General features: G+C 42.3%; 1 protein-coding gene and 1 long non-coding RNA gene across 3 annotated transcripts in view; one reads left to right on the forward strand and one right to left on the reverse strand.

Moving 5' to 3' along the window:
* ESCO1 (establishment of sister chromatid cohesion N-acetyltransferase 1) overlaps nucleotides 1-7255 on the reverse strand; it is a 33199-nt gene extending 25944 nt beyond the window's left edge. For both annotated transcript variants that reach the window (XM_053976071.1, XM_053976082.1), the window contains exons 1-6: nucleotides 7171-7255; nucleotides 4410-4513; nucleotides 4054-4252; nucleotides 2127-3489; nucleotides 1373-1484; nucleotides 147-210 (exon numbers count right to left, since the gene is read on the reverse strand). In XM_053976071.1, coding sequence (XP_053832046.1) covers nucleotides 147-210; nucleotides 1373-1484; nucleotides 2127-3489; nucleotides 4054-4250 — 1736 coding nt within the window. In that variant the 5' untranslated portion in view covers nucleotides 4251-4252; nucleotides 4410-4513; nucleotides 7171-7255. The remainder of the gene's footprint in view (nucleotides 1-146; nucleotides 211-1372; nucleotides 1485-2126; nucleotides 3490-4053; nucleotides 4253-4409; nucleotides 4514-7170) is intronic.
* A 1595-nt stretch (nucleotides 7256-8850) lies between these two features.
* On the forward strand, nucleotides 8851-11819 carry LOC128816780 (uncharacterized). Its single transcript, XR_008440007.1, has 3 exons — nucleotides 8851-9060; nucleotides 9460-9506; nucleotides 11213-11819. It is a non-coding gene; the product is annotated as an uncharacterized LOC128816780 (long non-coding RNA).
* The last annotated feature ends 209 nt before the right edge of the window (nucleotides 11820-12028 follow it).

The following is a 12028-nucleotide window of genomic DNA, read 5'->3' on the forward strand; positions in this document are numbered from 1 at the left end:
CAAAATGAAAGTCTGTTTTTACAAAGGACAAGCCATTTATTTGAAACTGAAAACTGAGGCTGGGAGAAAACTGTTTTATAATAAATTCTCTCATAACTCTACCCATGCAAGGTTACTGTAATTTCATAATGTATGAAATACCATACCTGTTCTCAGACTCAGAAGTTTGACTTGTTACTGAAGTTTGCATCAACTGCGTGGGAGCCAAATCTACAATTAATCAAAGATTATAACTTCATTATAAAGTTTTTAGTTGCAAAGGAAATTTGAGTTACACAAACAATGATTTTCAAAAAAACATATTCAAAACAATCTGTTCATGGCCAATAAAAAAAAAAATCAAGTTTGAGGCAGTATTTGCATGTTTCTCCAAGTATACTTAAAAAAAAAAAGGCATTTTTCTCCAACATTTTGACAGCAGCTCTGCAGGACAGTTTGCCAGAAGCTAAACAAGGCCAGCAGTAAACTACACAGGAGTTTAAATATGTTTATACTGACATGCATATAAATACTTGTCTGTATTTTATTAGAATCATAAATGTACAGTATGCCCCCATTTGAGGCATGTTCTGCAATACTTAAGGAAAAGAAACAATCAAAAACAGCAAAAGAATTTTTTTTTTAAAATTCTGTAACAGAAATTAAGAGTAGTTACCCTTCAAAAGTATCCTACAATGACAGGAAAAAAAACCTCTTAACTATTTAGTAAAGCTAAATAATAAAACAGTGCACTCAAACTAAGGTTCAGATTAAAACAAATACATGAAAACCCTAAAACAAACCCCTCATCACTAAGAACAGAAAAAAAAATAATGAAGAGACAACTTAATGATTTATTGACAGAATTTCTTAGTCAAACGTACTTCACTCAAAATATTCACATCACACTCATCATAAGCTTTGACAAACTGCATTAACATGCTAATAAATGAAGACTACATAATAAAAACAGGAGAGTGATAACTCAATTAATAATTTGGTTAAGATCAAGTAGACAAATTCAGAAGAAACAAATGCAGATACTTATTCAAAGGAAACAGAACAGAGAATTAACAAAAACCAAGCCAAGAGAAGAAGCCAACTGAAATATGCAAGTTTTACTGCTTTACTACATGGAAAAGGAAAGAATTTGGTTGGGTTTCTCCTCTTTCCTACTCCAGAGCCCAGAGAAGAAAGCACATTTCAATGTTATTCAAGTGGCCCTGGGTGTGACACAAAGCAATACAAAACCTCCTCGTTAAAAGTTCCACCTCCCGAAGTTTAGTTCTGAGCCAGCTATGCCTTACTCTGTGAAGCATTCCTCTTAAAGGGAGACTTATCCTTCCCACAGAACTGATCAAACCAAGTGCAGAAATCTGTAGCAGACAGTTACCTTGAGGTTCACTTTCTCTGGGTTCTTTTTTTAATTGTTTTGGTGGTCTAGGAGCTGTAACACACTTTACAGGAGAACTTTCTGGACTTGACTCCAAATGTAACCGAAAGTTCTAAGCAAAAGAGAAAACATTAAACTAAAAAGTGTCCAAATTATTCAAAGCCTTTAACCTATTAATAAAACCAGTAACTGAACTAAGTATTAATATTTTGAGTACAGCATCAGTTTTATGTTAATTTAAGCAGACAAAATGTAACTTATTAGCTAGTTCATATTGAAGATTGTGGTATTAAGTTTGAAAAAAGCTTTTCCATTTTATATATAAGCTTGTAAAATATTTCCTATAGAACACAGGTATCCTTAAAATCTTCAATTTTAGTAGAAACTCATTCAGATAAGGAAATGAAGAGGAAAACAGGTTCATTTACTCCAAAAATGTAATACACCTTTGCAAAACAAAACAGCTACAGAAGCTGAAGTGTCCATATGAATCCATACAACCTTTGGCTCCAGCACAAAATTTTACTGATCAACATTTAGTTAACAACAGAATCTAGGAGGGTGGAATCAATTAATTTTTCAGCTTACTATCACCCATCTATAACAACACAGCAGTAGATCTCTAATACATTTGAAAAGTTTAAGTTACTGTAAAATAAAGTTATTGTTACAACAATTCTGAGCACGGGATTCTCAGAAAACAGAACAGATTTAGAACACCCTCCCACTATACACCATAATTAAAATAACTTACCTCATGTGGTCTTGGCTCACATAAATGTTTTGTCAAGTTAGGCAACAGACCATTTTCTGCACCTTTCCTTGTGGGCTGTTTTGTTTCTAATGTCACTTCTTCAGCTTCATCTCTTTTAGATGAAGGATGTGATTTTTCCTGTGCACAAGTTGTACTTTCATTCTCAAAGAGTCTTGTTGACAGCTTGCCTTGTGCCTTTGAATGCTCTGCTTCTGCAGCCATTTGACTTGCCTCTGAAACTTCAGGGAAATCTTTTAAAAAAGGAAGCTTGGGGACATTTGGAAAATTTGAGTTACTTTGCTTCACATTACTAGCTTTCAGCAATTTAATTTTGGTCCATTTAGAGTTTTTGTTTGAGGAGTTATTTCTACCATTCAGAGTGCATTTGACAGGCATTGCTTTTTTGCTAGGGAAAAACCGTTTGCACTGAGTACTTTGATTGGGTTCTTTTTGAGTAAGCATTTCACTTTGCTGTAACTGCATCTCATCGTGCTTTTCTTCTGCTTTGCTATCCTCTGCATTAGGGGAATCTTTTCTCACTTCTACTGTATCTGACTCAATCTCACCTGCAATTTCTTCACAAAGTTCAAGGATGCTCACCCTTTTGGATTTTGCATCATTATCTGGTTGATCAGCCACATTTGTCTCATTTACAGATGGCTGTGAAGTGTTTTTTGGTTTTGTACTGGGTTTTATGTTCTGATGCGTTTGTTGCTTTTCCTTAGATGCTGTAGAATTTGGCTTAAGAGAATCAGTTTCCGCTTTCTTTGTGCTGCTAGAATTCGAAGATACAGGGCTTGTTTGGTCTTTCTTGACTTCCTCAAGACTCTCAGCAGGACATGACGAGGACCCTTGAAGATTGTCTTGAAAGCTACTGGAATTATCCTTTTTATTGTCTGCTTTACACTTTTTCAGAGAGCTGGTCACTTCTACACGTATTTCTTTATCCTCGTTTGTATTGTTTGGCTTTATCTTTGTGTTTTTCTGTTCCGTTTTCCCTCCAGCAGATTTCAGTGGTTTCGCTGCAATGCTCCGAGTGTGTTTTTTTGCCTGGCTACTGTGCTTAACTTCTGAAACTTTTTCTTCTTTAACTTCTCTGCTGCGCAGGGATCTTGCTGGAACATGCACATGTGTTAACTGCTGTAGTCTCTGTGATCTCCTCATTACTGGCTCATTTGGTGCAATTAAGCATTTTGACTTAGGAATTTCTTGCACAGGTTTTTTCTGGCATACCTCCTTATTTTTTGCAGATTTAGGCTGCTGCTGTTGAACTGTTTTGCCAGGTATTGTTTTATTATTTGAGCTGAGTGCTAATGATCTTGTAGTCATGCGTGTTCCTACTTCAGGTTCATTGGAGTTATCACTGAAAGAGTCAAATTATATTTTTTTCAGCATCCAGAAAGTAGAATCTGTCATAAGATAATTTTCATTCCTCCTCTGCCTCTTTCTTTTCTTTTTTAAAAACACTAGATCTTATACTCTCAGTATTTTTGGAAGAATTTGCTCAAGAATTATCCCAAAAAGATGTTCACTTCCACCCAGTTACTCTTAAGTGTTGTATTTAATGATTTTTATGCATGGCAAGACTGAACTATGAACCCCAGATGAATACTTTGCAACATTTCTAGCAGTTTTTAATCACTGATGCTTGTGACTTTCAAATGAAGTGTGAGTTACATATACATAGACATTTATTTTTGCTTCAGAAACCTTTTTGAAGGAGGCCTTTCTGGATTTCAAGGCACTTAGGTTCCAGAGAAAAATCATGTAGCTAACAGCATACATAACGATTTAAATGTGATCTCCCTTCTAGCACTATTTAACTATTTACTGTATCTTTAATTCAGATTCCCTCTGCTTAGATTGTTTTTGCACTAATGTAGTCTATCAAGATAATGCAGAATTACGTAATTTTTTTGTCACTGACCTGTTTGGTTTGACACAGGTTTTGAGCACAGCTTTCTCCTGCACTGCACACTGATTGGGCTTTGATTTATTTGAGCCATGTTTTGTATCTGACACTTCTTTTTCCTTCTTTGACAAAGATGGCTTGCTGTTCTTGTCCAGCTTTGGACGTTTAGCAGAAGGTTCCACTAATGCAGACTTCCTTTTCTGAGCTGCCATTTCTGTAAAAAAACAAGCGACTCAGCTTTTAGACTCTTTGTCAAATATTGTAACTTTTCATTTTTATATATTCGCTTTCCTTTTACAGCCAGATCATGCTGTGATCAGAAAGCAAATCATTAAAGCAATCTCAAATCAAATGACACTCATTTTACTTACAGGTTTTTACAAGAGGCAATCGATGTTTAGGCCAAAGTAACTTATCAAGGTGTGACAAGAGCATTCCTTATGCATATGCTTACAAACAGGATGTTTCATGCCACCTATGAAGAACAGAAAACATTCATGCAGTAGACACTTCATAACTTCCTACTTAAGACACTCAATTCCCATCCCCTCAAATAATGCTTAGCTTTACAGTTTCATTGATAGGGAAATAAAAAAAACAAAAACAAACCAACAACCAACCAAAAACCAACCGACAAATTTTATTTTTTATTTCCATATCCAACCATTTTTGGCACTTTGCTGCCTTAAGCACTACCCTTTTACCTTTTGAAATGTGGCCAGTAACAGTATAATTCAAAAGGAAGTTTCTCAGCCTTCCACCTTTTTCCAGAAAATAGTGTGCTGCTCTTTCAGAGCTATCAAAAAACACGGGACTTCTGTCAATCCTGTGCTTCACAGCAACAGAAATAAATCCATTAGACTCAGTTACCAAGTTTTGTGGATGCTACAACAGAACTTCAGAGACATCAGCAACCACCTACAACTTCTTATATGACTTAAGCTACAAATCAGAGATGGAAAGCCTAGAAAGTAGCATTGTTAGAGACATTTGCCTTGGGCAGTTAAAGACAACATCTTCATGAGAACTGATGTTAATGATGCAGAAGTTACTCTTCACAAGAGTCTGAAAGCTAACAGAAATTCTTGATAAAAATATCTTCACAGATTTGGCTGATCATCCCTTTCATATATATTTCTGACTTGTGAAACTTTTCAGTTCCCTTATTCAAAGACACCGTTATTGTATTATGGTATAGGTAATAATTGTTCAATAAAGGTTCACTAATAACTTCATAAAATAAAGTTTACTGGAAGACTCAGTGGTCAGAACTTCCACATCACCTTTTTAAAACAAGAATTACCTATTATTTTTTGTCACTGACAGACTTACAGATTATATACAGGTTTCTATAAAACTACATTGCTTTTCAAACCTTAACTGATCTGATGTTAAATCTGACACATTTTTAAGGTCAAACAGGAACAATTCACTGGTTTTGTAACACAGACCAGACACTTTCAGTTCATTACAACTAAAGTATGACTTCCAGTATTGACAAATGAATGTCTTTCCCCAACAACTTGAAAGATATTTATGTTAAGCTCCTTTTAATAACAGATCATTATCCAAAAGGAAAAAGTAAACAACTACTTTTTCTTTTCTTTAGACTTTTATTGTCCTTAACCTCATTTTCATTTATCCACTTATGAAAGCATTTCTAACCATGCAAAACTGGTAATTTTGTTTAAAAGCTGATGAAAAACTCAGATTCCAGACACCAGTGCTGTCTTCTGACCTTCTCCTTTAAAGAACATACATGATAAACAACCCATATTTGAGGTATATTTTTTAAATTCTACCCAGGGAAGAAATCTCTAACAGCACTTTTTTCTGCTGCTATTTTCATGTCTCTCCCTAAGGAGCAGGTAGTAGAATTTGTGTGCCTACATTCTAATGGCTCATGAGCTCCATGACACCTCACAAGCCTGTGGGATTCCCCAAGCCAAAGGAAACCCATCTGAGATGCAGTATGGTCACTCATCCTGAAAACAGCAGCCCTAGTTGCTGAATAGGTCTTTGGTCTCTTAGAGCACAACACTGACCCTCAAAACTTGAGAATATCATGACACTGTATACACCTGGACCTTCTTTGTTTTTTTCCAGACATGACATGGCACACTCGGGGTAGACTTACGAGTACAAAACAGAAAGTACAAAACTTCCCTTGCTGGCACTCCTTCTCAGGCAACTAAAAAATACACTCTCCTCCCACGGAGCTCTTGAACAGTAATTTCTTTCCTACTAATACTTTGTACAACAGAGCAAAGTCTTTTCCAGACATTCTAGAACTGGCAGTCTCTGCCCTGGAGAAGTCACCCTCTAGTAAAAGCCGGATTATGGAAAGCAGGGAAGACATAGAAGTGCAGGAACAAACTAGAACACGAGCAAAGAAAGGTTTGGTGCAAGAAGTACGGGGGGGAGGAGGGGGGGGGGGAACCCCGAAAACAAAATACAGCGAACAAAAACCTCAAACCCAAAAAATCCAGACCAACAAACGAACAAAACAGAGAAACGCGAGCCCCACAGCTTCCAGTCCTTAGAGCAGAGGCTGAAACAGGCAGCCCACCAGCTGGACAGGGCGCGGGTGTCTCGAACCTGAGCCATCCCGGCTGAGGGCCATGGCAGCGCCTGGCAGCCCCTACGGCACAACTCAGGACGAAGGGAAGGGAAGGGAAGGGAAGGGAAGGGAAGGGAAGGGAAGGGAAGGGAAGGGAAGGGAAGGGAAGGGAAGGCCTCCAATCGTGGCCCGTTGTCAGCCGCCCCGGCGCCCCGCGGTGACAGCCCTCCCGGGGCAGGGCCTGGCGGTGGGACCCCACTCCCGGCCGGGAGCTCCCGCGGCCAGGGCCGCCGGGGGCAGAGCGGGAGTGCCAGGGTAAGGCCGGGCGCTCGCCACGGCTCCCGCGGGCGACTGGGCACGGCCGGCCCGCTCTCCCCGCGACAGCGGCGGGCAGGCCCGGGGAGGAGCCGCCGCCGGACTCTCGGCCCCGGGCTGGGGCGCGGGGGGCAGCGGGCACGGGGCAGCCGGGGGTGACGGGACCCGGCGGGACACGGGTGGGATGGGGAGTGCGGGGGAGAACAACTTCCTCAGCGCCCCCTCTCCCGCCCCCCGGTCTGCCGGCGGCCGCTTACCTCGCGGCGGTGTCAGCGACGTGCCGGCGCTGGCGGAGGCGGCGAGCCCGAGCCTCGAACCCGCCCACAGCCGGGCACCGCCGCGGCACCGCCCCGTCCCGCCCGCCCCGCCGCGCCGCGCCCCGCCCGCCGCCGGCCCAGCCTCCCCCGGCGGGGACGGGGCATCTTCCGGCGGGAGTCGGAACGGGGAGGGCGGGAAGCGGCGTGGTTGGCGCATGCGCAGCCGCCTGTGAGGGTGTCTGCCGTATGGGTACGTTAAGTGAGGAATGCAGAGACGGTACTAATTAAAACACCCGTCTAAGGACTGGAGGGTGTTTGCAAGAGCACGTATTGAAAGGACAAGGGGGGATGGCTTCAAACTGAGAGAGAGTAGGTTTAGGTTAGGTATTAGGAAGAAATTCTTTTATGCGAGGTGATGAGGCACTGGAACAGGTTGCCCAGAGAAGTTGGATGCCCCATCCCTGGAAGTGTTCAAGGCCAGACTGGATGGAGCTCTGAGCAACCTGGTCTAGTAGGAGGTGTCCCTGCCCACGGCAAGGGGGTTGGGAGCAGACAATCTTTAAGCTCCCGTTCTGGCGGTGATGTCCCAGTGGCTTAGCCCGCTCGCACTGCCGGGCACCCAGGTGGGTTGTCCGAGCCTCGTCCTTGGCCAAAAAAAAGGGGGAAAGTGGCACCATGTGCCATGGGGCCAGTGGGGACGAAGTGACTGCCGTGGTGGCCTGCGCTGTGTCAGTGGCTGACACCTCACAGCTGGCAGCTGTAGTGAAGTGAAAAGAGTCGACTGAAGAGTCAACTGGGAAGGGGCCTCATGAATGTGTATAAATATCCAAAGGGAGGGTGTCAAGAGGATGGAGCCAGGCTCTCCTTGGTGGTTCTAAGCAGTAGGACAAGAGGCAATGGGAAGCTCCACGTGAACATGAGGAAGGACTTTACTGTGACTGTGGACTGGAAGAGATTGCCCAGAAAGGTTGTGGAGTCCCCCTCACGGGAGACACTCAAGAACCATCTGCGCACAATTCTGTGCCATATGCTGTAGGATAACCCTGCTTGGGCAGGAAAGTTGGACCCTCTGTGGTCTTTTCCAACCTGACCAATTCCATGTTTCGGTGATTCTGAGTCCCACCAAGTTCCTGGTGGTATTACAGCAGATGTGCTTGCAGCAGTGTTTCCGTAGTGTTTGCAGGCCTCTTCCCATAATTATGTTTGCAGACACCTTTGAAATAGGTTACTCAGCTGTGCAGTTGTGCAGACAGCTGCCAGCCCCCTTGGTACAGGTATGCCATGGTGTCAGGGTATGTCACTTAGGTGTAAAGCAGGATGGATTGTGTCTGGGAGGTTAAAGAGGGTTGTTGGATGTGTCTTGGTCCTACACCGAGATGGGTGCACTGTGTGCGCTCCTCTTTCCAGAGCACTGAGTTCACTCAGTGAGCTGCCTTTTTGAGTCCATTTGTCCAACTTGTTTTGCTTTCCTAAGTCCAGCAGTAACTCTGAAGGTGCCATCTAGCTCTATTGTTCGGTGTATTCTGCACAGTGTTTCACAACTCACTCTATATCATAACCACCTATTTGTGGTTTTTGCCATGGTCCAGGATATTTGAGTCCTTGCAACACTTGTGTTTATACCTCACCAAACCTTATGTCATGGCTTCTTTGCCTCAGGATATTTATGTGTCTGAGCTTGTTGTCTGCATTGGCAAGTATGAGAAGTTCTGAAGAAAAAGCTGAAGATCTGACATCCACACCACTGATGTGGCAGTCCAGACCAGCTTTTGTCACTATGGATGCAGTGACAACTGGAGTTTGAATATACCGAGTGTGTTCTGGGGATGTAACTGTGGATTTGTCTTCCTTCAAAAGGAATCCATTATGCACGCTCCGAGACCCTGGATGGTAAGTGGGAGCCATCAGAGGATTCCTTTCAAAAGTGAGCTACAGAGATAACTAGAATACTGATGCAGAGGTACCTCATGCATACCTAGTGTGCTTCATCCATATTACTTTCCTAGAGGTATCCTGGAGTAGGTCCTACCTGAAATGCACATATGTGTATCAAGATCTCGACATTCGGTATCTTTGCTCTGCACACACACTCCTATCAGTCTATACTTGCCAGTATAGACACTGCCTCAGTTTATTTGACTGTGAATTCACCTAGTGATGTGTATACACCACTGGAGAACAGCATGATGAACCTCAGCCAATAGCCATGAAAAGTTTTAGAAGAAAAGGTACTATGTGATGGGGTTTCTCCCAGAGATTTCTGATTTCCTTTACGATTTCTGGTTACAGCTCAGTGATCTGAAGGAGACCACAGAAGTATTTCATTATTTGGTTCTGTAAATACTCATTTGTTAATGCTTGAAGTATTTTTAAAAGGGCTATTTTTGTTTTTATAATAAACTTCCTAGGTCTGTTTTATAATCTTAAAAACATTTTAGTAATTTCTATTGTTATTACATTTATGGGATTGTTGAAAATTGCTGTCAAGTTTCTGACTAGCATAAATTTGTTCATATAAATATCAAATTTAACTGGAGATACTCTGTTTTGCCTGTCAAGTTTTCTGTCTCTTTGTTAACTGGAACACAGAACTGCTTTCCTTGATAAGTCCTCTTTCTGGACACACTTCATTGAAGCACAGTTTGTATTGCTTCACAATAAATGGGACTTTTCAGCAGCTGTAGTTTTTTTTTAAAGCTGATAGGAGATGTTATTTATAACTCCCTGTAGCAGCTACTCTTTAATGCATGATAATCTGCTGTGACTTTACAATGAACACAGCCACATGTGGTCTCCTGCTCTCCTAACCAAATATTTTCCAGATGAAGCAGATTTTAATCACTAGGCTGCATGTAAATTTCCTGAAGGATGATAAAAGTATTTCTTTATGTTACCATTATCTTTATAAATTTAAAATTATGTTTTCCCATATATCTTTCTTAGGAATATGAAGCAAGTAAACCTAGATTTTCTTCCATTCTTCCATGAAATAGGAATTTGTTGTACAGCAGGGAAATAGTAAAGTAGCAGGCATTCTTATAAAGCATTAAATTTCAAAATTTGGAAAAACTTATTTCATGGGATAGAAGAATATCAGTAATTTTCCTGTTTTCCACAGAAGGTGGCAGCATTCTGAAGCACTGATGTCAGTGTGAGCTTGCTAGCAAATGCCGTTGTTGAAAGAACACAAACTTTACAGAAATTTACTCTCCTTGGAGGCTGTGGCGAATATAAACAGGAGTGCTTGGGCATGAATTGTTGTTGAACTGGGGAACCTGGGGAGGGAGGAGAAACTGCATTCACATAGGTGGAGTATATGAGTCAGACAGGTTTAACCCCAAAAGATTTAACCCCTTTGTTAATTTAGCCATGTTTATTTACCACTGCAGTCATACTGCTGGAGTGCCTCTTGTCTGAAGCTACGTGAAAAATTACTTGCTTCTAGGTTATGCCTTTTTTCATGGAATAACTCAGCTGATAATGGATCACTCCACTAAATGCAGTGAATGTCCTGTTGGGCTACAGCTTTGGGAGATGACTGTCACCAGAGAGTGGAAGCTTCTATTATTTTTTCCACTTCCTTTGCCCACTCCCAGCACTGTTCTCCAGCTACTTAACCACGCCAGCCTCCATCTAGCACCTGAGGGACCCCCATAGACATGCAAATTTAACCTCCTAAGCGTGCAACGAACACACAAAAACAAGCAAAGCCAGTGGAAAAACTGAGTCATATTCTACCAGAGTAAGAAAGGCCATATGACTGGAATCGGGATAAGAAAAGACAGGGGAGGAGGAAGCGCAAGCCTTCCCCTTTTGGCATGAGGGAGCTGTTAACATTGACAGCTGCTAGTGAAACCGCAGCCTTCGGCGGGCTGCATAGTTACAGGATTGAGCCCTTGGTAAGGCCACACGGGAAGCTCATTTAAATCCGTGGTTTTCTAATCACTACATATACAGAACATTGAAGGAACTGGAGGAGCAGCTGAGACAGCACAGGGCTCCGATTTTCCTCCTTTCAGCAGATTCAAAAAGTCTATCCTAGGAAGAAGGGAGAAGCTGATTTTTGCATCTCTAGTAGAAGGAATGAGACAGGAAAATTGGATCCTTCAGAGGAAGAGATGCTTGCCAATGAAGAACCACTATCTGCTTAGCAGATTTTTCCTTTTCTTCTGTTGGAACGAAAATTAAGCAACAACAACAACCCAAACCCAAAAAGTGGCTGAGATATTCCATAGCAGATTGGCTGCGGCAGAGTTACCTGGGGAGACCCAGCATGTGTGCTGGAGGTCAGTAGCAAGTTTCCAAGGCGAGTCTCTTGGGCTTCTATATGTCTTCCTCTTTCTTATTCATTGCCTTGAGCATTCCAAGGCTCTTTTTTACAAGCTGGCATGCTGGGATGAGAACCCCAGTAAGTGGCACGGGTTGAAGTGTGCCTGTGTGTTACAGAAACTCGATGTTTCCTTTTTTTCCCTCGGGGTGATGATGCATTGAGTTGAAGAGACCCGAGGAGAAGCGGAGTGCAGGGCTAAAAGTCTTCTTCCTGGCAGGTGTGAGTCACTGGCAGGAGCCAGGTAGCTACAGGAGTTGTAGGTGAAAGAGGCGGTTCCCCTCTGGCATTCCTGTGCAGAGGGCACCTGGGGCAGCAAGGATTGGAGAATGCCCTGGCTGCCTGGAGTTAAAGAGCTTTACAGGGCAGTTAGTTGAAAAGGTAGGGGGCCATGTTCAAAATGGGGGGAGGTAGAATTTGAATAGTTGGTTTTCTTTTTGCAGGGAAGCAGGGAAAAAAAAGGGCTGGGACTTGTCCACTTTGCTTGCATGTCGAATGTGACTTACTTGGGTTTTTTTTGGTGGCTTTTTT

Source organism: Vidua macroura, chromosome 1 (genome assembly GCF_024509145.1).
Source record: "Vidua macroura isolate BioBank_ID:100142 chromosome 1, ASM2450914v1, whole genome shotgun sequence".
Classification (NCBI taxonomy): domain Eukaryota; kingdom Metazoa; phylum Chordata; class Aves; order Passeriformes; family Viduidae; genus Vidua; species Vidua macroura.